This window comes from Ostrinia nubilalis, chromosome 5, assembly GCF_963855985.1.
Source record: "Ostrinia nubilalis chromosome 5, ilOstNubi1.1, whole genome shotgun sequence".
Classification (NCBI taxonomy): domain Eukaryota; kingdom Metazoa; phylum Arthropoda; class Insecta; order Lepidoptera; family Crambidae; genus Ostrinia; species Ostrinia nubilalis.
The window spans coordinates 4,594,117-4,619,866 of NC_087092.1; the positions used below are offsets into that span (position 1 = coordinate 4,594,117).

At 36.0% G+C, this 25,750-nt stretch overlaps 1 protein-coding gene across 1 annotated transcript in view; it reads right to left on the minus strand.

The window, feature by feature from the left end:
* Positions 1–25,750, minus strand: part of LOC135071720 (uncharacterized) — a 178,870-nt gene that overhangs the window by 129,319 nt on the left and 23,801 nt on the right. Inside the window, exon 2 of the mRNA XM_063965502.1 lies at positions 1,258–1,527. Coding sequence (XP_063821572.1) covers positions 1,258–1,527 — 270 coding nt within the window. The remainder of the gene's footprint in view (positions 1–1,257; positions 1,528–25,750) is intronic.

The window sequence follows — 25,750 nt, forward strand, 5'->3', positions numbered from 1 at the left end:
AAATCGACGATACGATTTTACCGTGGTGCGCATCCTAGGCAGCCAGTGGCACAAATTAACGCTTTTTTTTTACAATTATGGCTTAGGTTCGAGCAAGCACGCTAGTGCAGCATATAAAATCTTACATAAGGTACAAATAAGTCCTTTGTTGTTATACCCACAAGGCAGAATAAGAAATAAAAAGATCAATTTTAATTATTTCTTTGGCTATTTTGATCTTGTTCAAGATAAAGTAAATATTAAACCTCAATTTGTTAAAAGCAATAAAAACCTCATATCCCTAATACTAAAAGGTCTGTGTAAAAGCCGGGGGATTACGGAAAGTAGTACTTTTATGTACCTTCGTAGGAGCGTAATATATGTATGTGCCTTAAAACGGAATACCCTGCCTTACCCGCAGCTGTTGCCACCTGATATAGGATTTTATACGAGAAAAAGATTATGAAACTGGAAGAGTTATGCCTCCCCCTTCCAATAGGCGCCGGTATGTTACGTGAAATATTATAAAAATGGTCCTTTTGTTATTGTTTCTTGAACTTATACATTTAAACAGTAAACACTAGTTACTTTTTAAAATAAGATGACGTCACGACAAGAATAATAAAAACACATCTTATCCATAAACGGAATCAGGAGAAACTGAATACTAGCTTTTGCCCGCGGCTTCTCCCGCGTGTAATTAAGTTTGTCACAGATCGTCATAAATTATAGCCTATATGTTATTCTGGGCTATAAACAATAATACTGTAAAGTTTCATCAAAATCCGTTCAGTAGTTATTGCGTGAAAGAGGAACAAACATGTTCACATCCAGACATCAATACAAACTTTCGCATTTATAATATTAGTAGGATTCATATAATATCAGTGCCAATAGAGTCGTTTCCAATCACTTTGCAGAACTTGATCCTTGATAGCGACACTATTCACTAATGTTAAATACAGTATAGTAGCTAGATCTATCATAGATCTCTCCTTTGTAGGTTCAAAGAACAATAGAACCAGTCAGGTGTCAATTCTTACCAACAATAGATACAGATACCTTCATAACGTAAGTAATATAAGTTTAAACATAACTTGAAATATACAAAATTTCCGCAGGAAAACATTGTATCATAGTATTCCTGAAAGTATGTTGTATCATTTGCTGGTAAAATTCTATTCCTGAAATCGGACTATCCGAATAGTTGGGAAGACTTCAAACAATTTCAGTCAGGCTCATTCTCAACGCTATGAATTTAGTATAAAATGTACTCACGAGTGCAATGCCTTGGCTCGTCGGAGGAGTCCCCACAGTCGTTGGTCCCATCGCAAAATCTATTAATCGGTATGCATTTTTTATTCGCACACAGGTATTCCGATATGCGACATCTAGTGTCGTTCCCGTGTAAAACCGGCAAAAGTTCCGGTTCTGGAATTTCGTTCTGGCTGTCCTTGCGGTAGATCGATCTGGGGGTCTCGGTCACGATGTCACAGTCGGTCAGGTCGAGGAGTGTGATGGTGATGCCGAGTAGAACGTTGCCGAAACCTGTAACAATGAAAATGACGTTAGCTTGTGATTACTCGTACTTTATCAACGAACGGAGTGTAGCATCACTATCATCTATCAGTTTTACAGTATTCTTGTACTCACGAGAGAGTTTCTTTACAAGATGTTCCTAGATGTGAACTCAAAGTTGATACAAAGACACATAAAGTATCCAGAAAATATTTTTGTTGTAAAATCGCGCTTATTAAGACTACATAAAATACACAGCTAAATACTCTGGTTTAGCTGTTTCTCTATGGTTTCTGTAGGTACCAGGTAAGTTATGGATATCCGTAACCGTAACCGAAACTTTCGGATATCCGAAATAAAAAAATATCCGAACCCGTAACCGTAACCGTTTCAAAGGTTTCGGATAGTTTCGGATGTAGGCAGAGTCAAGCAAGTCCCTACGCTGATTTAATGATTGCATTTTGAATTAGTAAATGAGTTTTTTCCCATAAGATAAAAGCTTTTTTGTGAGACCCATTCTATTCGTAAGGTATGAACTGTGTTGGACAACTATTGGAATTTGCATTCTTAGCACAGATATCCGTAACCGTAACCGAAACTTTCGGATATCCAAAATAAAAAAATATCCGTAACCGGTATAATATTATTTCAATATCCGTAACCGTATCCATAACCGAAACTACATATCCATAACATCCCTAGCAGGTACTCGGACTCAGCACTCGGTATATCGCTTCCAGAGATCGTGATGATATTAATAAACTTTTCACTTTCAGCGTCCATTGTTCGCCTTTTTCAAGTCGCCTTTTTCGAGTCGCCTTTTATTTGCACAAGAAGCAATAAAGGCAACTGCAAACATCTGAGGTGGTCGTTACGTTGATTAGATACAGGCAAACAAGCCGATCGTGTTTGGTTTTAATTCCGTTTTGTTTAGCGACGCTGTTTGATTATTGTGTGTGCGCAGTGCTAGATGTTTTTGCTGGGTGCAGCACTAGAAAATTAACCGAAAATTAGGTAGGTGTTTATGTAAAATAATTAGGTCAAAGGATAGGCAAAGTTTTTGCAATGGCTATGAAAAACAAAACATTTAAGAGCCATTTCACAAAAATATTCCGCGCGAATTTAGGTAAAAGCTGTCAACGCAACGTCAAAAGAGTAAAAAGAACGCTGAAATGGACAAAAAAATCTTGAGCCGTGACCGTATTAAGACTTGATTTAAGTTATTAATTTTAAGGTAGAATGAGGTATTCAAACTTGATTAATTAATTTAAATTTTTAATAGAGTTTATTAAGTCTTTTATATTTCGATTCATAATGAAACACGAATAGGTATAATATGTAAAATATATTAAGTACAAAATAAAGACAGTCACATAGTGAAAAATAAATCTGCCCCCTTACAGCTCCATCATCGGACCCTGGATACGAAATATTCGTCAAGGCGAATCACACAAGCCCAAACTCCATATGGTTCTATTGTTTTGTTACGGAGGTGGCCATTGCATCTCCTCCAGATCCATTATCAGACAGAGCTAAGAAATAAATAAATTAAATATTATTATAAGTAAACAAATAACTAAAATAATTCATCTTACTATCTTACTTTTTACTAGTCTTACTAATATTATAAATACGAAAGTTTGTGTGGATGTCTGGATGTTTATTACACTTTCACGCAAAAACTACTGAACAGATTTTGATGAAACTTTACAGTACAGTACAGCAGTACTAGGCAGTCTGTGTTCAACTATCACTCGGGTCGGACGTTCCTATCGCAAGACCTTTGGTTCACTCAGTTCCGATACGACTCTAGTGCTGTGTGTAATTATTTTCGTTAATACACTGAGTTTATTAATTTCTACGAGTGGATTTCATTTTGCCTGAGACCTACGCCATGAACCCTGAACCAGAAGACCCTGTCGCCAGCGACAGCGACGCTCATCCATCCCTGGCGTCGACCAGAATAACAATGTATAGGCTATAATTTATGACGATCTGTGACAAACTAAATTTCAAGCGGGTGAAGCCGCGGGCAATACTACATATTTCATACTAGCTTTTTGCCCGCGACTTCTTCTGCGATGAAGTGGAAAATGGTTCTAATAGAATTAAAATATTGTGGGATGCAACCTGCGTAGACACACTGGCACCGTCTCATCTTCCGCAAACCTCGTCTGGGGCTGGTACTGCCGCTGCATCAGCGGAATCCCTCAAGCGACGCAAATATGTAGGTCTTAGTAGTACCTACCTACATGTTTGAGCCATTTGGGGTAGAGACGCTAGGTCCGTGGGGACCAAGTGCTCATCGCCTGTACAGGGAATTAGCCAAGCGGCTGATTGACTGTACAGGTGATAGAAGAGCTGGCGCATTTCTTGGCCAACGAATCAGTTTGGCCATTCAGCGCGGAAATGCAGCCAGCATTCTGGGCACCATGTCGCGTTGTTTGGACAGCGATTTGGGACATATTTTTTATTTGTAAATATTTAGTCTATGTAGGTTAATTATTTGTATTATTCTTAATCCAGTTTAAAACTAAATAGGTATACATAATAAAAAATATTCTAAGAAAATTAATTTTGTTAAATGATTATATTTTTTGATATAAAATCTACACATCATTATGTTTAAATATTTGAATACTTACAAAATTATGAGATCTTTCTAAAACAAAATTAAAACACTACACCTGCCGCAGATTTCTTTGTAAACAATGTTTTTTTGTTTTTCCTTCAGGTGCTAAAATCACCAGGCTATTGTGGGCGCATACTCTGGAGTATTCCACATACAACTGGTCGTCGGAGAAGCATAGATTTCCATTAAGTCTACTCCCGCTACCATATGGAACTCCGCTAAAACTCGTGAGGGCGCCAACACTTGCTTTTGTATCGAAAATTAGTATGAGCAGCTGCGCACGCGGTTGCCCGTTGCAGGCTCTATGCAACCACACTATTTTAAACCGTGGTCCCTAAGCATGAGATGGGAAACTGCACTCTCTTGAATTCTCTTGAATTTGATGGTGTTAGGGGAATCCTAGGAATGAATACAGACTTTCCAATGGAATCTCCTCATCAATATTGCGAAATTGCGAGTTGCAATGCAATGTTACGTTTTCACTTGTTATTTTATTGTAATCTGACCTTGATTTTTCAAATACGTGTCAAAATAAAAAATAATAATTTAAATCAAAAGTACTAAGGAATATTTCATTGATATCAACTTAGAAACAAGCACAGATCACAGAAACTAAAGGGAAATGTGACAAGGGACAAATTGGAACATATTGCTTGTGAAAGCAATGATGACAGTAGCGACGTCATTATGGTAAACAGTTTATATTGCTTGCATAGTACTAAAGATTATTCGAACGTTGAATACTGATACCGCAATGGATAATGAGCACATAATTTGATTTTATATTGCTTGCATAGTAACTACTAAAGATTATTCGAACGTTGAATACTGATACCGCAATGGATAATGAGCACATAATTTGATTTCTTTGTGTGTATGAATTTCTAATACGACACTGAGTTTCGAACTCAGCGCATTACTTAGCATCTCTCTATATTTCTATGGAACCAAGTTATCTCCAAAATAACATTCCACACCTTTTTAACCTAGTCAGGTAATAATTTTATTAAATTATTATTATTATTAATAAAATACGAAGCACGTCATCTATCAATAGGATATAATTATGTATATTTTAGAAGTTAATAAATTATGCATAAAATATAAACACTTTAGAAGTTTAGTTAAATCGTAGAATTTCTGAAAAACAAGTACTAAAATCGTACTGGAAAAAAAAGTATTAACATGTTATCTAATTTATTTATTAAACGTCGAATCTTATCAAAGATTTTGGACTAAAGTTTTTGAAAATATTTTATAGCCTACATAGAAAAAAATTTGGATTCTAAATCGTGAAAGAAATTTTTTTCGGAGCCTATTGCCTCTAAACAAACAAACAAACAATTAAATCTTTCCTCTTTTATTAGTATAGATTTAACAACAAAACAAAATGCTTCTTTTTCTTCTTCACGAAACAAAACTCAAAGCGGATAAATAAATAAACAAATCTTTGGACAATTTCACAGCGCCATCTAGTCCAAAAGTAGGCAGCCAATATGCTTGTGTTAAGGGTGCTATCATAATGGATATACTTTTTTATAATTTATTTATTAAATTAAATACATGGTACCTACATATTATACATAGTTACACCCAGATCCGTCAAAGAAATTAAAATTCATCATTTCAATTTCTGCTCGGCTGGCCGACTCGAAACAGCCTCTCGGCATAGTATCAAATGTATTTGGTCGCCGTACAAATCACCGCTTTACGACACGAACGCACGTAAACGTCACGGCGGGAAAAATGACACAGGTCCTGCCTTGACGGGCGCTCGCGCCATACTAATCGATGTCGGCTTGCGCATTGTAATTTATACTGATATTCACATCAATATTTTGACAAAGTGGTTACTAATATTTAAACAATAACTGTAGAAATTAATTCTACAATGAATATTCTTTATTTTGGGATACTTTTATTGCAGTTTATGCTGTGTTTTTAAACCAAAAACCACGATCAAAATGTGACGTTAATCTTCAAATTTGCCAAATTATTTTTAGATTTTACTCAATAATGGTAATGAAATTCAAGAATCTATTTCATTAATGGACTACAAGAATATATGTCCGATGATTACTATATATTTTTCAGCTTATTATATGAGCATAAATAATAGATACAGGACTTTGAAAATGAGTCTGCGGCAATTTTTTCGTAAAATGGTTGTGGGAGATGGGGCACTGTGAATTAAGCAAAAGAGTTTTAGTAAATCCGTTTCATTAATGGTCAACAACAAGGATTGACCTATCTTTCGCAGTTATTAAATAATCTCTGGGTGTTGCTTAAGATAGTAATTCATGCTTCCAAAATCTTAGAAATTCGCACGAAAATGTAAAATGGCTCTTAAGGGCATTTCTACGGGGACGACCGATCGACCTACTGGGGCGAAAAAAGTACCTTTAAAATTGAAGTACGGACTTGAAAAAAATCACACGTATTTATAGGACTCTTGACTTGATGGAGAGCATATTTAGAAGACCTCCAGGTTTTACATCTCGCCTTGAAAAAATCCGAAAGTTCAAAAACGGGCGAAATTTGGCCTAAAATGGAGTGTCCGGTTTCCAGAATTTACTCGTTTTTGCTTCATAACTTTTGAAATAATAACTTCCCCATTATGAAACACACATTCACAGAACAAGGGATAGTTAATAAAGCCATATAAATGAGTTTCTTTGTTGTAAGTCCTTGGGTTTTAATACAGTAACACATTTAAATTTTGTCCGACGTGTGTGCCTCAATTCCGTGATTTTTACTTTTGTGCTCCTATATCACTAACAACGCACAATACGAACACCCACGCCTGATTCCCATAAACTAGCAGTTGCACTCGAGTGGTCGAGCAGTATAAAAGAGGGATCAGTCGCTTTGAGGAGCATTTTTCAGAGGTTTGAAATCACTCAGAATTTTTGGTCACTGGTCATTTCTCAAACCGGTGTGCGACATTAATAATGTTCATGAAGTATTTAATGAGATTACTGCTGAATTAATTAAGTATTTAACTGATATCTGCCATTACGTTTGGTAGAAATCGTTGTAATTTATAATATTTTCGAGTAATTTGATGAAATGTGATTTTTCCTCAATTCCGTGGATCTCAATTCCGCGGAATATGGGGCATCGAATTGAGAAAACACGTACACCGAATTGATATTAAATGAAAATAGATACTTTTATTGTGCTATAAATTGTTTGTGTAACTTAAAATAATAATGAAATCAATAGAGCATAATAATAGGGTGAACTACCAATCATTGGACCGTACCAGTCATTGGACAGAAGACAATAAAACTAATTTTTTGAGGTTTCATTAAAAAAAATACACTGCTATTGCTATCTTATTAAAATAATTCTTCCAGGTTCTTCCCTCGACCTTCACCAGATCGTCGGTCTACCTAATGGGGGCCTGCTCACTGGTCCGTGGTTTCCACTCGACAACTTTTCAGTCCCAACAGACATTATCTGTACGAGCTATGTGCCCCGCCCACTGCTACTTGATTTATGCAATTTTACGGGCTATGTCGGTCACTTTGGTTCTCTTGCCGATATTCACATTTCTGATTCTTATTAGGCTCATAGTAAGCGACCAAGTTTTACGTCCATACACCATCACTGGCAACACACACTGGTAGAAGACTTTTGTCTTAAGACGCTGCGGTATTTCAGACGTAATAGCGAAGCTTCCCGATCGATGCTTAGCTGAGTTGAATTCAGCGATAGACCTCTTTCTCAAAGTTGGACCTAACTATCTGGACTCTTGTCCCAGGTATACACAATTGTCAACAACTTACCATCAGGTGATCCGTTTGCTCGTTTGCCTCCTATCACATAAAAAAAAAAAAAAAAAAAACTTCGAGCGTAGTCTCCAACCTTCAGAGGAATGGGTGCAACACGGACATTTGACATGATTTTTGTCTTGTCCATGTTCATTTTGAGACCCACTTGTTGAAAGGCTCTACGGAGGCCATGACTCCGATATCATCCCCGATATCGCGACTCCTTGGTCTTCTGTATAATCTGCCGTAGCGTACCTGTTTGTGTACCTTAATACTAAAGCCTTTTCGGAAACAAGCTTGTTCGGAAGACTGGAAGTCGTCGAGTCTGCGAGCGAGATGATTCGTAAGGACTCTCGAAAACAGCTTGTAAACACACCTCATAAGTGAGATGAGTCTATAATGCTATCACCACACTTCTGTGGCATGCCGGAGGCGTTTTTTCTTCGAGAATGACGGAATTGAACTGCTTCTGTAGAGCCTTTAGTACCGGCGAAGCTCAGCTATAATGCCGTAACACCTGGTGCCTTGTTGTATTTCAGCTATTTGAGTGCCATTTTAATCGTGTACAAACTGACGTCCGATATAATATCTTCGGTATAGTGTCAGGTCAATCTAGCTCTTGGGTTTTGCAATATTTGTTTTATGTTTAAGGTTAAGAATAAATAAACAAAGAGACCCTGTGTTATGTATTTATTTGTTTTATTTAAATAAAATTAAAATAATATATAAAAATTAAGAATTTATAATAGTTCCTTATTAAAAAAAATAAACATATTGATTAGGATTTTTGTTTTATTCCATTGGTATTTCAGACACATAAACCTAAAATGAATCATCTAACTAATAGACCAGCAATCAGATATCAAAACGTTTTAAGTATTTATTATATTGATTATTGAAATACATCAGGTATTTCTTCATAATGTAATCAATTCTAAGTTTGCGGAGCGATTTTTATATTTGGAGATTCATTTCTCAATTCCGTGATTCATTTTCTCAATTCGGTGCTCTCTCAATTCGATGCTTAACATTTCACATAAACCACTTCACAATATTTAGTGACAATGCTATTTTTACATTCAGAATGGAGTAACATTATTTTTTTTGTATTGAAACTACTTAAAAAACTAAATATAAATTTTAGCACCGAATTGAGAAAAAATACACCGTACAGTAGAAATGCCCTTAATGAAATTGATTCACTGCTGTCTACAGATTTTTTATTTATTAAAAATCAAATCAAAAAGTCATTTCCCATATCAATTTCATAATAACTGTCACAATGAAACATGTATAGCAAAAAAATTCACCTTTCCAAATCAACGCAGTAAATAACATTGCTTTTATAGTCCATTAACAACGTACGCGTTATATCGTGTTTTTAACCACCCTGTATTTTTAAGAACATTTCGAGTGCTCCCAAATTCAAGAGCCAGCAACCCATGCACAGTGGTTTCCTGTAGATTTTTCCGCGACAAAAAGTGCTATTCAAGAGGGTTCAATACAAGGAGCTGTAACGGAGAGTCTGAAAGCGTCATTGAAACGGGAGATTGATGACAGCAGCCTCTATTCAGTTAAAAGCCGGGGAAATTAAAAGTTTCTAGGTGACAAGCGATGATGAGGTTTCGTCAGTTTTCTTTACTTTGATGACGTCACTTGAGTAGACAAGGATTCATTAGCGTGCTTTTAAAGCGTAATTTTTTTAGATTTTTTTAAAATCTATCAGCTTTCGTTTTCTGGAAATATCAAGATTCAAGTGGTCCTTATTCATCCAAGTTTCACAATGTACAGTCGACAGCAGTAGTGTTTTTTTTGACAGTACAGTTTTTTTTGGTGGCACTTATTCATCATCATCATCATCATCTCAGCCATAGGACGTCCACGGCTGAACATAGGCTTCCCCCAATGCTTTCTAGATGCTAAATAAGACACTACAATGCAAAGTTTCATTTGCCGTTGCCGGTCCAATACCAAGAAAAGTGGGCCAAATCTCATAGATAGACAAAATCCACGAATTATGAATTAATTCTACAAATAAGGAAGTTAAAAAAGGAAAACCAGAATTCATAACCTATGAGATCAGCAGCAATTATACAAATGTAACACAACAGGCAAAATCTATTAAATTCCTATATGCAAACGTCCGTAGCATTGTAAAACTCGGAAAATTAGACGAACTCAGATGTATAATAGAATCTTTTGGAACAACGATACATGCCATAATATTGACTGAAACTTGGATTAAGAATGAAAATGAAGCGAAAAGAATGAATATTCCCAACTATATGCATTACTACAATTATAGAACAAATGCAAGAGGCGGAGGAGTATCTATATACGTACACAATGACATGAAGCATGAATGTGTTGAGGAACATCTTGAGGACGGTAATCACTTCTTGTGGGTGCACTTAAAAACGCTCTCTTTGGACATTGGAGCCATCTACAGACAGCCAAGCTCGAATCCCAGTAACTTTCTTGAAGTCTACAATCATCAACTGTCAAAAAGAAAACGAACACTCATATTTGGAGACCTAAACTTAAATCTACTTAGCGATGAAAAGTGCGTAAAGGATTACAAAGAAGTGTTACGAGAAAATAAAACTATAATTTTAAACAAAATCGCCGCAGATTACTGCACACGTCAAACAGCATCTACTAAAACTATATTGGACCATATATGCACCGATCTCAATGACAATACTTGTCATATGGCTGTAATCGAGTCGGCTTTATCTGATCATAAACAGATATATCTCGAAATCCATAGACAGACTCCTGTACCCGTTAAGAGAACGCAATATACAGTACTAAATTATCACAGCTTTTTTAAAACAGTTGAAGATTCAATTATGAACTTAGACAATGACTACGAACCGTTGGAAGAGTTAATTCTGGTAGCCATGAATAAAAATATAAATAAAAAATACAAGATACTTAATCTTCCCAGAAAAGAATGGATTAGTAAAGAAATAATTGCAGCAATCAACGCCAGGAATAATCTATGGCACAAAATGAAGGTAACACCTCATGAGGACAAATTGAAAAAGGACTTTACTAAGCAAAGAAATATAGTCAGCGCCAGCATCCAATCTGCCAAAAATAGGTACTATCACAAAGCTTTTAATGATTGTAAACAGAATCCCTTAAAAATGTGGCAACTAATTAATAATTTATCGAATAACAAAAATAAAACCAATCACGTTGAAATTAAACTTAAAATATCGTCAAATATAATAACAGACACAAAAGAAATATGCAACCATTTTAACTCGTTTTTCTGTACAATAGGCTTAGAATTAGCTAACAGGATTCCGCAGAGATTTCACAACGGTTTAACATACACAATATCATCAAAAAACTCAGTAACCGAAACCAATGAATTATCAATATTAAACCCAACTAAAAAGACAGAAATCACAAAAATTATTGATGAAATGGACGCAAACACAAGTGCTGGCATAGACGGAATTAGTACTAAAGCTATCAAATGCATTAAGAATATTATTGCCAGTAATTTAGCTGAGAGTGTCAATAAATGTTTCTCTGAGGGATACTTTCCGAATTCTCTCAAGATTGCTAAGGTCACACCGATACACAAATCTGGCAGCAAAATGGACCCTAACAACTATAGGCCTATATCGGTGTTACCAGTATTGTCCAAAATTTTTGAAAGACTAATTTACGACCGCTTGTCTAGTTACTTGTCATCTATTAACTTCTTTTTTACAAAACAGTATGGTTTTCGGCCCAAATCAAATACTGTTTCTGCTACTGTAGACTTAGTCACAAGAATTAAAACAAATATTGATGAGAAAAAAATTACATTAGGAATATTTATCGATTTACAGAAGGCTTTTGACACGGTCAGTCATGAAATACTCTTACTGAAGCTAAAAAGCGTGGGTGTTACAGGTGTGGCTTTTGAAATTTTTAAATCGTATTTGCAGAACAGACGCCAAATTGTTAAGATTGGCAATGAGCAGAGTGAGCCCCGGACAGTTTCTTGTGGTGTTCCGCAGGGATCGATCCTGGGCCCCTTACTGTTTCTCATATACATTAACAATATAAGTGAAATAGGCCTCCATGGGGACGTCTTCCTATATGCGGATGATACAAGTTTGTTTTACTCTAGTCATTCTCTCGATGATATAATAAACCAAGCACAACATGATTTGAATACCCTTCATGACTGGCTTCAGTCAAACCTACTAACAATTAATATATCAAAAACAAAATATATAATTTTTGCAGCTAAAAATAAAAAAATACCTAACTATAGTCCTTTAAAGATAAATGACACAATAATTCAAAAAGTTAATACGGAAAAATATCTCGGCCTAGTTCTTGATAACCAATTAACGTGGAAAGCGCATATAGATACTGTTTGTAATAAACTAACATCATTAACTGGTGCTCTAAAAGGGATGGCAAGATGTCTCCCAAATCACGTGAGGTACACTATCTATAACTCGTTAGTCAAATCGCACTTAGACTACTTAATTGAAGTATGGGGATCAGCAGCGAAAATACATATAAATAAATTAAAAATTGCACAAAATAAATTAATCAAAATTTTATTCAGATACCCTTACCTCACACATACTAAAGTAATTTACGAAGAAACTAAACTAATGAACCTTACCCAGATATACAAATATAACATATGTATACTCGTAAGAAAAATATTAACGAAAGACATTCACAGCGAAATAACGTTTACTAAAAAATTTACTCATAATAAACGCTTAACAAGGCAGGCAAATAATATTTGCTTAAATTCACCGCGTACCAACTACGGAAAAAAAACCATTATTTATGAAGGAGCCCAGACCTACAACAAGCTACCAAAAACAATAAAAGATTGTCAGTCTCTTTACATGTTTAAAAAATTACTAAAGGCTCACATTTTAAGGGATTTCTCGTAAATATAGGGTCCTTCTAAATCAGCTACGTTCCGTTTAATGGGAGCATGTATACGTCACACTGAATACGTTCCCAAAGTTTGAGCCAAAAATTCAGGCTAGTTTCCGAGATAATTAAGGAAACAACTTCATTTCTTATCAACCCAATACAACACCCTGTTCAGCTGATTCACTACTACACTGACAAAAATCCGCACGCACACGAGCTTACGTAATGGCCGCCATTGCGCTTGTGCTGCCGTTGGGCCACTGGCCGCGAACACAAGAGTGCCGCCGGACGACGGACCGGGCGCCACACAAGCTATTCTAGGGCTACTACTAGTTATTTAAGGAATTAAATTAAGCAGAAATCTAAAGTTTATTTATTTTTGGTAACATAAAAAAATCTTATGTGGTAAGTACTTATTTAGTGGCCTTAATGGAATGATGTTTATTCAAAAGTTCGTTAAAATACTTTTGCGCTTGTAAAAATCTTTTATTTCAAACGTAGCAACGAAACGAAGCAAAAAAGTTAGTTGCCGAAATCAATGACTTATTTTTATGCCATACACAAATGGGATAGTTACCATGACTATGAAATTTAGAATTACGGTTATTATTACGATAAAGCAGGCACATTTTTCATGTTAATTTTAATCGCTTAATATCCCCTTAGCAAATTAAATAAAAATGTGATTCGTAATTGACTCGATCATAGCAGAAACTAAACGCTATCGAATTATCTACCTGTGATTATCGGCAGTCTTTAGTATTCCGAAGTAAATAAGTAAATAATTGTTCCCAACTATCAATTTTAAACTGAAATAATAACCATTAAAATCATCGTAGAAACAAAAAAAATTATAAAAGTAAATAATGATAGTTTTATTATTATTAAGATTAGAAAGAATTTTGGAGTTGACATCCTTATTTATGCGTGGCGGAGTCGGTGGTATCAAAGACAGCCGTCCCTCACAATAGCCGACCGCGCTAGTGTTGTAAGAACCTCGAGTCTTTAAAGTCTTTATTTTGAGACTTGAGTTTATTTTTAAGACTAGGACTCGTTATTCACATGAATAAGGGAATAATTGAGTCTTCCGAGTCCTTTCGAGTATTTTAAGTTCTTTGAGCTAGACTGAATCATGACATGAACTTGAGTTGGTGTATACTAATAGGCAATAATGAGTGATTTCATATCATCATCCGTATGTTATATCCTAATTGAAAATAAAATAAATCGCACAATACAAATGTAATATCAATAAAATTGCATTAAACGCAAATAATCGAATCAGAAGTATCCATCTAAAGACTGACGATTTTCGTAATCAAAAAGTTAAAACGGTCCAATAAAATAATAAACACACAGTCTTAATTCATAGCTATTTTATTTTCTTCAAACTTTTAATAAGTAAGATTCCAAGACTCGAGTGTCGTATCGTACAACACTAGCCGGCGCGCAGCAAACGAACTTTTAGACACGTGCCGCCGCCTTTTGACACGTGCCGCCGGCCGCCGGCTAGCGCAATGTACACTCACCAAAATAAATTTAAGAAATGCAACAAACTTTTTTTTACTATTCAAATTAAAATTGAGTTTATTGTTAAATCACAGGTACATAAGATAGGTCATAAATAAATACCAAGTTGGAACGGAAATGATTCGGAAATTTTATTTAACTAATTAGGTACCTACCTACCTCATCTACTTTTCTATTGTAATAGAAATGATGACATTAACGATTAATTTAAGAATGGACTTTGATTTAGGATAAATGGAATATCAATACAAACAAATTGAAGAGTTTTATTTGCTTCAATAGTCTAATTTAATGTTTCTAAATAATTGACTAGGCCATTGAATTACCTTCACAAAACAATAAGTTCGATTAATTTTTAATTATTTTATCTGTTATAGGATATTTTACCATGAAATACTCAACACCATAATTTAGATTCGAATCAATTGAAATCGAAAGCAAGCAGATAAAATAATAAACAAATAAGTTTCTTTTTTGTCGTCGACTGTACGCTTATGCCAACTTTTCGGCTCTTGCTTTGGCGGCGTCGGCGTCTTTGTGTCAACAAAAGGCGTGCGGCTTGTCGGCATTTGTCGGCGCGTGCGCTTTGATTTAATTCAGTTTTTGATTAGCTTTCTTGTGTGAAGGTGCGTTTTGTAGTGCTCGTGAAGTGAACTATGACGCACAGATGCACAAATGCAAATAAATTTACTAAGACGCGCCTTAAAAATCATGGCCTTTGCTGGTTGATTTTTCGATGGTATCGTGAGTCCGTTTTACTGTGATTAACATAAGATAATAAGGATAGACAACGATATGAGAGTAGGCCTGCAACATTGAAGTGATAGCTCGCCCAATCAGTCGATCAGCTAATCGGCTATCAGCTGTGACGACTGCTGTGAGTTGTTATGACGTGAGTGTAAACAACAAAAAAGTGTGCAGTGGTAGTGAGCGTTGTGTGTGTTGTGTCTCGTGTTCCTGTGCAGAATGAATACACTACAGCTTTGTTGTGTGAGTAAAAAATACAGCATGTTCCATTATGTAAGACGAAATGAATTTTTATTTTTGTTAGAAAATGTAACTTTGTAAAATCATTATAAAACACATACTCAAATTTGGTGAACTTGTTCAGTGTACCGTATAGATGCCCCCATTAAAAGGAATGTAGCTAGTTTAGAAGGACCCTGTATATTTAGCTAAGATTACTATTTTTGTTTTTTTTATTTTTTATTATATAGATTCAGATTTAAGTTGTAAGATGCTCGCAATAATATTATACATTTAAAGTTGCTATTTAAAATATTTTGTACATCTCAACATTTTTTGCAAATTTCAATGGCGCGTTATCGCATTGTACTGTGCTATCACCCTTAAGTGAATATCCCCACTAAAAGTAGTCGCAAGTCGCAATACGCTTAGCGCGCAGCGTCGAACAACTCAATGTTTGAATGTTTTCAAACATACCCACATTTAAAATGCTAGTTGGTAATAATGTATTTAATTGTAATGAATTGTATTTGTGTTTTCTCTATAAGTGGATTTTGTAAATTCTTTTGAGAAAATAAATGTCTTTAACCGTAATATTGTGGTCTATTCTATACTTTTTACAAAGTTTTCCATTCATCAATTGCCTAATAGCCCTTGGACTATCTTCCATTAATCTTGCGCGTGTCTGACACTTTCTATTAGGCTTCTTATTCCTAGTTTGTCCTTGTTGAAAGGTGCCCTTTTGTCTCGAAGTTCCAAGAAAGGTAATAATACGAGTTGTGTCTATCCGAAAATAATGGCTTAAAAACTTGTGGGTGTACCCTTACCAATAACAGACAGGGAATTTCTGCTATTTACCTTTATTTATACAGGGTGGAAACGATAAGTGATCTCAGACAATTATTTCTAAACTATACAAGATATCGAAAAACTGGTTACTGATCCTGAAAGTGCTTCACGAACTCTATTAAACAGTATCAATAAAAGGTTACGGAATAAACTGGATCTATCCGAAAATTACTACGTATAAGTAAGCCGTCGATCTGGCGAAGGTTTTGGAAATCATTGAGGGTGGACTTTGTCCAGAAGTGGACAAAATGTGCTGAAACAAACGAACCTAATAGCGTCCTGTCGGAAACCTCTTTAAACATTTGATGTTGGTCAGACTAGTATTCTTAAGTCCACAATTTTAGCCTGAGGAAATGAATTGTAAATATATCTGAAACAGTATGGAATAAAAATTCACAAAAAACAAACGTTTTGCAAACATACATAGTAGGTACGCAGAACTGACGGCCGATAGGGCAGCAAGGTTCTGGAGTGGAGGCCGCGTACCGAAAAACGCAGCATCGGACTTCCACCCACAAGGTGGACCGACGACGTCGTAAAAGGTAGCATCAAAAATAGCATTCGACAAAAAATACTTAGTTTTTGCAAAGTTAATTGTATCTAACAGCTTTTCAAACGCGAAGTCTATTCACCTCACGGTGTCGTCAGATATGAGTCCAATAAGGCCTTGGTAGACCCTCGTCAAGCCGATTCCTGATAAGTCGCCCGATCGCTCGCTGTCCGGGGGGAAATCTATTCACGTGGGGACAGCTGCTTATCAAAATAATAAAGGGCCCTATTTTGACAAACAACTGAAGTATATTAAATTCTGGGTAATTGACGTGGGATATGCCTAAACCATAACTACTCCGGAGCCATAAGTCAAATTCTGTGTGTATTTTATAATATTTTTGGTAATAGATACCATGTTAGGCACATAATCAAAAGACATCTATCATATTCATCATCAATCTAACAAAAATGAATATAGTACTAATAGTCGCTAAAATGTCGGGGCAAGCACGATTTTGACCTTCTAAAGGTTTTCTGGGGGAAAATAGGTGAAGCTGATCACGGGGCAGTTTAGTTATGTAAATAAAAGTTTAGTCTAAAGATACCTATCTTATACGAAATCCATGCCATACCCATAAAGTTACATCCCTAGATAAAAAAGAATTCGAAATCCCAATGATTTTAACTGAAGTGAAGCGGTTGCGCATCAAAGGCCCACAAACAGATCAATCGAACTCAAGTGTTGGTACACTCGACGGCTGAGCATTGCAGCACACCGGTCGAGTTCGAGGAAATAGTGGAGCCACAATTATCGCCTTCAGCTCAGTGTGTGAGAGTTAAATACTATGTGTGAGGGAGTTAGATAAGTTGGAAAAGATGGGAAAATAGAAAAACCAAGCTAATATCGAAATGTATGTAGCTTAAAAATTATATTAGCAGCCGTTTAATGCCCGTAGAGGGTGAATTTTGGATAATCCTTGCTTAGGAATAGATCAATCGAACTGAAGTGTTGGTACACTCGACGACTGAGCATTGCAGCACACCGGTCGAGTTCCACCAAACAGTGGAGCCACAATTATGCCTTCAACTCAGTGTGTGAGAGTAAAATAAATAAAATGATGGGAAAATAGAAAAACCAAATAATTGTCGAAATTTCAACAGTGGACCCACAAATTATCGCCTTTATCACTCATGCTAACATCTCAGTATGTGAGAGAATTAAGTGGAATCCATTTTGTGAAGTTTTAAAATTAAGAAAGACCAAATTATTAATTGAAACAGCTTAAACAGGATGCTTTAAATTAATATAGGTACGAGTATGTTTCTAAATTACCCCCTTACTAATAAAGTTATACAGTTGTTAAACACTGTTTTAAAATGTAATTTCCATACTAAACGTCACTTTATAACACGAGCGTGTAAGTTTTATTAGTGAGGGGGTACGAATTTAATGATACGTCTTAAGGCTGGGTTACTTTAACTTTAGCAAACGTCAAAAGTTTAACAAACTTTATAAAAACACTGGTTATGGTTATAATTACGGTTAAAGTAAGGCAAAGCAACTCAGTCTTAAAGTTCTCATTGCACCAGATTAAGCGTACGTGGCAAAAACTTCTTAGTTTGTGGCTTCCTTTACTCAAGATTGTTCATCAAGTGCTAGAGAAGAGTTAAAACATTTGTGAACTTTACTCAAAGACTTCTGTTTAGTTTACGAGATTTAGAGAGTGAGCCAGTTACAGAAGCAGGTGTACTATGAGGTCCGGGAAGGTTTTAGTTGTTGTAAGCGCTTGATAAATGTAGAACCAATAATTTTTTCTAATTTCTTGCGCTGTTTCCACGAGATTTGATTTATTCTATTGAGTAGTCAGTGCACTTTGTGTACTAAGGCTGAGTTGCACCACCTAAATATAATCAATAACCGGAGTTTGTTCCGGCGTTTCTTCTCAGCACTTGCCATATGTTTGTCTCGAAGCGCTGGTAGGGCTCAAAAGTGCCGGACGTTACATGTAAAGTGCCGGACGTGCCCCATAAGGGCTACCTTTTTTTAATTACTATATTTTGACGTTCATAAGTGCCACTTGTGGTCTAAATTGAATAAATATTTTTGATTTTTGATTGAAGTTTGACAGATTTTTGACGTTTGTTAAAGTTAAAGTAAGATGGTGCAACTCAGCCTTAATATTTGGAAGATTTTTATTTAATTGAACAAAATGACCCCTGAAGTTCTAAAGAGTTAATAAGGTAAATGTATACAAACAGATAAATTGAATTGAAGTATTTGTGGTACACAGCTCGACTCTACACTTCGCGGTGCGATCGAGTGCATCGGCAAACACAAGCCGGCCATGCTTTGTATAATTATCTGACTAGATTTTGCCTGCGACTTCTTTCACGAAAACTTACTTATTACAGCCTGTGGATTTTCTAATGCATGAGTTGTATTTATAGCAAAGTTTCTTTAAAATTCTTCCAGCAGCTTTATATCGGGATCTGTCTATTCATCTTTACACACTTTCGTGTCTTTATTATAATTTGTTTAAATGTAGTGTAGGTAGGTAGTACATAAGAATGGTAGCAGGACAACGGAAAAATATCGACAATCATTGCTAAAGTAAAAGTCATAATATTCGAAATTGTCTTGACTGTAAATGCTGGTAATGTCACCTACATGTTTCATGACACACGCACAAAGTTTGATTAATTAAACCCTCAACCCAAAACGACCATCTGTATTTATTATTAAAAATATGCCACGTCAAACAATTGACAATCGAATGAATACAATCCAAACACGACATCATAAGGTTCAACAGATCAATCGGATAGTGCATTCAATGCGGCGGATATCGCGAGCAGTGACGTAACCCGCCGATACAAGGTGCAAGGGAGTTTTACAACCATAGAGATATAGAGAGATGCCAACTAATGAGCTGAGTTGGAAACTCAGTGTCGCATTAGAAATTCACACGAAGTAATCAAAATATGTGCTCATTATCCGCTGCGGTATCAGTACTCAACGTTCGAATAATCTTTAGTACTACGCAAGCAATGTAAACTTGCAAATTGCTTGTAACTTAAGGTTAAGGATTATTTAATTAGGTACCTGCGACATAAAAATTGCTAAAATCACGTGGCAGTGGGCGGGGCACATCGTTCGTAGAGACAATGGCCGTTGGGGCAGGAAAGTTCTCGAGTGGCAACCACGGGCTGGAAGACGTAGCGTGGGCAGGCCTCCTACTAGGTGGACCGACGATCTGGTAAAGGTCGCGGGAAGAGCCTGGATGCGGGCAGCGCAGGACCGTTCATTGTGAAAAACCTTGGGGGAGGCCTTTGTCCAGCAGTGGACGTCATTTGGCTGAAACGAACGACATAAAAATATATGCCAAATTAAATAAACGGCAATCAAAATGTAACGCTTGGCATTGTAAACAAACAGTGGACAATCTAATCTACATCAGTGTGCTTACCATGAGTTTACGTTAGGTGAGCTCGCTAGCGAATACGTCAAAAAATTCTATGAAGATTTTATTTCTTGAAAGTAGCCGCTAGGGGCGCTGTACAATATGTCATACATTTAAATGACATTTTTTTACGCAGTCGCTAGCGAGCACACCTAACGTAAACTCATGGTAAGCACATAGATTATAATCTCACGGAATTCACAATACTACGGTAACAAATACAATCCAAACACGACATCACAAAGGTTCAACAGATCAATCGGATAGTGCATTCAATGGGGCGGATATCGCGAGCGGTGACGCAACCCGCCGATACACGGCGCAAGGGACTATTACCCGAGGCAGGAAAATAATCGGATTCGTTATGATAATTATCGTCACTTCTCATAATAGTAAATGTCCTCTAGTGGTAGTATCAGCTATTTAAAAGTACAGTCAGCGTCACATAGTTATTGACACCCAAAGTGGCCAAAAAGTTGAGACAAAGACGTGTTGCGAACTTTTTGGCTACTTTGGGTGTCACTAACTATTTGACGCCGACTGTACCAAATGTGTTAATGTTCAACCCTTATTAAAATACAATGATACTTCTTGAAAGAACCAATTATTTAACTGATAAATCGAACTTCTTTCTATCATTAGGTATTTCAGGATGGGAATAGAAATCTTTAGAGTGAGAGTACCTACCTAGACTGCAAGCTCATAACAAAAAAAATATTCATGTTGGCTGTTGCTGTTAAATAAATATGTTAAAATGACAAACAAATTCTATCTTACTATAGATTTAAATCACATAAATAAATGAAAACATTGTAAATTAGCAAGATTGCCTCTCAAACAACATTGTTTCTATTACAAGCTTTAATTAACTATTCTTAGTTTGAAAATAACAAAGCCCTATAAACAGATTTAACCCTCCAATGTAGGTTAGCACAATAAAGCGTTTATAATTATTTCCAGCACGCCAACAGCCGAGAGTTCGCAATTTTTACAGTGAGAGGAAAAAACCCGACCATCGCTCAACTTTGCATTCAATAAAACAGTAACAAAACGATTAAAGTTTATTTCAAAGGGCCGCCGAGTGCCATTAGCGTTTCATTATACTGGTATGTTTCGAATAACTTGCATACTTTGAATGGAACTTTGTGTTTTTATTAGTATTGTTGCATTACGCAGTTTTGTGAAAATTTACAAGTGTGATTATTTTCAGTCTAGTTAACTGTTGAAAATAACATTTTATGAGTAAATGGATACGTTGTTGTTCTTTTAGCCTGAATCCAGCGCCTTTCTGCTACCTTTATCACTTTTTATTTTTTAAATATTAGTAGGTATTTAATGTTTGCAATACTAACTGGTGGAACCTTAAGTGGTCGCATGAGACCGCGGTAACATTTGATTTCTATTGTATCTCGATTCGATGGTACTTGAAAAGCTAAAAATACTAATTAAGGTGCAAGTTGTTACTCTTTAACGGACTTTTAGAATATATTTTTACTATCTCCTAAGACTAGATTCAAATGTGCGAACTTTTCGTTATTTCCACCCGCAAATTGTGTACTTCTATTGTCAACAAGTTGACATTCCTCGGGCGCTTGCAACAAACGCCTCAAAAATTGCGGTTCAGAAGCGTCTGAGTACTCTCCCTTTGTGAGCAGGACGATTCGCGGTATGAATTCGTGGAATTCCAGGATTCCATGTGCGGTGACATGATGGCTCCCTTTGTCGTATGCAAAATAAGGCCAGAGATGTTATGGGTTTAACACGGTAACACAGCTTATATTACCCTCGGTTTCCTCTAAATCCTATTTATTTTTCTAACATTGAATAAACCTAACTACCCCCTAGTGGTGGACCTATTAATCGCCATAAGATTCTGACATAATGTAGTCAAATGTATCGTCTATAATTGCGCCTACTGAATCATGAAATCATTTTCATAGAATGACTGATTGAACGTAGCGATGGTGAATGCTACGGATATTGCTACGGCTACGACTACGGACTACAGACTACGATTACTAGAGTTGGGTTTCGTAGTATGTAATTTGTGAAACGCTTGTTCTTGACTGGATGTTTATTAATTACATTACTTCATTTATCTGCGTAGCAAAATATTAATTATGTTTCCAGTAACAATTTCATGCTTATGTTTCGTTACATGAGGAAACATAGCGTAAAACATCTTCAGTAACGAATACTATCCTTTTCGCTCTTTCAACCAGCAAAGTGAGTGAGTTAGATCTTTTGTTTAAATTGTTGTAATTATAACATATTTTACTTAAATTACAAACATGCTTATATCCCACCATTTCAAATTAACATAAACATACGAGAAAATTATTTCCTCTTTCGTTGCGGCAAGTTCCACGCAATTCCGCTGAACTCCACTTAAATTAGCATCCAATTTGGTTAATGGGAGTTAATGGCGGACGTGTTAAATTCAACTCGTTACACGAGTGCTCTAGAATTTTTCCAAAGACCACACATTCTGTGGGCAAGTTTTAAAATATGAATGTTTTAACGCGTTCACACAGCGCAAGCGGTGCGTCGACGCCCGTCATCTTGTGGCATTTCATATTAGTCACAGAGAAAAGCTTGTGAAAATTCGTTATACCTACTTATTTATTTTGGAGTTTCATGCACTCCCATAGCGTATTTTCTTACTTTTAAACTATTAAACATATCCAAATATAGCAAAAGGGCTATGCTAATCCGCTATAGAATTCTATGTTCAGCAGTATCTAAAAATAAATTCAATCACAAAAACAAAAAATATAAATACTTACACATTTCCAAGATCAATAAAATTGTGTTTTACATTGGAACCAATTATTGAAACAACATTCACTAGAAGCTGGCACGCGAAACTAATATTAGCTCAATCGCAACAGCGATTTTGTAAAAACTTTTTCAATTTACTTCTTTCAGTAAATCGCTATTTGCATTTGACCTCTTATAAATGCTGTTGGCATTTACCAACTTGCAAACTATAACTTATTTGAAACAAAGTAATTTACCGAAGTACCTCACTTATGATTACTCGTACGATGAATAAAATTGATGTAACGCTTCTTTTTGTACCTACAAAAGACAGTTTTTTTTAATGATGACAGTTTTTTTTTCGTAAAAATCTATAGCAAAGATTTAATTGGGAAGAATAATTAATTATACTCGTAATACAATGAAACACAATCAAATGAAAATCATCTATTACTGCCCCTGTATTAATATTCATACAGTAGGTATAGACTAATATCCAAAAGATAAACCGCACTGTCATCAATGTAAAATTTGCAATCCAGAAGTCAATATGCTTATCTCCCGTTCTCAAAGTTCAGCTGTCAGTGGATTACTGAATTTCACAAATGCTGAACTTGTTCAGTGACGAGATCTGCGAGGCTCCTTATTGGAAAGTTGTCAGCGGTGACGCGCGGAAATGTCGCAGCGCCGACATCTGTCGCGATGTACCGATGGCCCAGTTTAGGGAAGATTGCTCTAAATTGAACCGAATTAGTTCAACAGTTGGAAGCATTCAATCAATAAGTTTAAAATTCACCATTTTCAATTAATTAATCTAAAGAATAGGGAAGAATGTTGATATGAATACAACGTGTTTTTCATCAGTCATCAAGTATACTAAAATTTTAGTATGAAGATAGATGGAATATGGAACCTAGAAATAGGATATTATAGTACCTTTTGCCGCCTAGGTCATTAAATAGACGATGATGCTAAAAAGGCACCGTGAGATGGTAACTGTCTTTCTTACTCTTGACTTAATTCATCATCATTATCATGATCATTTCAGTTATAGGACGTCCACTGTACATAGGCCACCCCAAATTCCATATTGACCGGCCTGCGTCTAGCGCCTTCTTGTTACCTTTATGATGTCGTCGGTCACCTTGACCTTAATTATAACAATCTTATTAACTACTGCATTAAGCGTATTGTGTCGTATATTGCTGAAGCTGCGATGCACTATTTTACGGCTTGGTGACTCATTATGCAACAAATTATTAATGCAATAGTAATAATTACCCAACACTAAATGTAGGCTAAACCACAGCCTAGAAGTACTAGTAATTCCCAGGAAATCGTATTCCCCTCCCTTACCGTAATTCTAAGCAGTGTGGTCGGGCCTACAAATCACGTTTGACGTGTTACATAACGTAATTTGACGTAGGTATCACGTCTGATTTACTTTATGCTAAGTATGTACAAGAATGCCGTTGTATATGTAATATTGTAGATACACATAGAGCATTCTTATTTAATTACTCGCCCCTACTCAAGTAGGGTGAGTATATACTAAATGAGCCGTGAACGTTTTTACTTGGAAGTTTCATATGATACTCGTATCATGTTTGATGTTATGTTTATCGTGCAAAAATATTTAGGATGTTTTTAATAATATACTTATTTTCTCGTAACTTTAATACAGCCTGAGTACTTAATTAATTGTTAATGTTCTTAGTAAATACTTAAAATAACGTTTGTTTTCATTGCGTAATTTTATTTTACAAAATAAAGGATATTTTTAAGTACAAAATAATTTCATTTTCCAATAGCTATGGTATAAAATAAACTATGTCGCTATAAAATAAAAAATGTGTATCATTTCCCAACCTAAAAATCAATAAGCCCACCATAACAACCTATCATGGCGTTTGAAACAAAGCCTCTCCAAATTTTTCACTGCCGCCAAATTTCAAGAGCTTAAGTACAATCCTTTATGGGATCTCAACCGGCCTATCGGCGAACATTGTCGTTAGTGGATCCCCGATCCCTCCCATTAAAAGGACTATCCTTAAGTTGGGGAAGCAAACGCCAAAGGTTCCGTACGTATCAGAAGTGACGCCCCTAACTACGGTAGCTGGGACAATTAAAAACGAGTAATGGGGGTCCCGTATGTAGGACTAGTGATAAATGCTGTTAGGCACAGTCTAATAATATTAAATAATAGTTACTATCGGCAACAGTGTTAACTACCCATTGCCCGTCATTGTCGTCTCGTTCTATCGCAAAGAATGACCATTTAATGAGTGCGAGAGCAAAAACGGAAATGGATAGTTAACACTGTGGTCGATAGTTCACTGTAACAATAAGCAACGCTTTAAGAGATTTTGTAGTTTTGTTTGTTGGCAAAGCTGCTACTACTAAGATACTAAGATTTGAACATTGAATCACGTCTCAATGACGCGATCTGAAATAATATCCTATTAATCTTTAAAATAAATAGATAATAAATCCTTGACGGAGGCCTTTGTCCAGCAACGGACGTCATTTGGCTGAAACAAATTAATAAAACGTAGGTTACATTTCATCATAGAAAACTCAATGTGTTATCTGAACGAGTAATAATAATAATCATTATCAGGAAGAAGATTGGTTTTGTACAAAACTCTTAACAACGCGTGTCACCGGCGCGATCACAACGCTATATGCCAATGACAGGTCGCGCGAACTGACATGGGTCGCGCGACCTGTCTTTGGCCTATGATCGCGCCGGCGATGGCGATCTGCACGCGTTGGTTTGGTTGGAACTTCACAGTACTAGGTAGCTCAGAGATTGAGTGTAGTCCACAAATGACACATTTGACTGTTGTCCCATGAAATTCGGGCCACCTGGC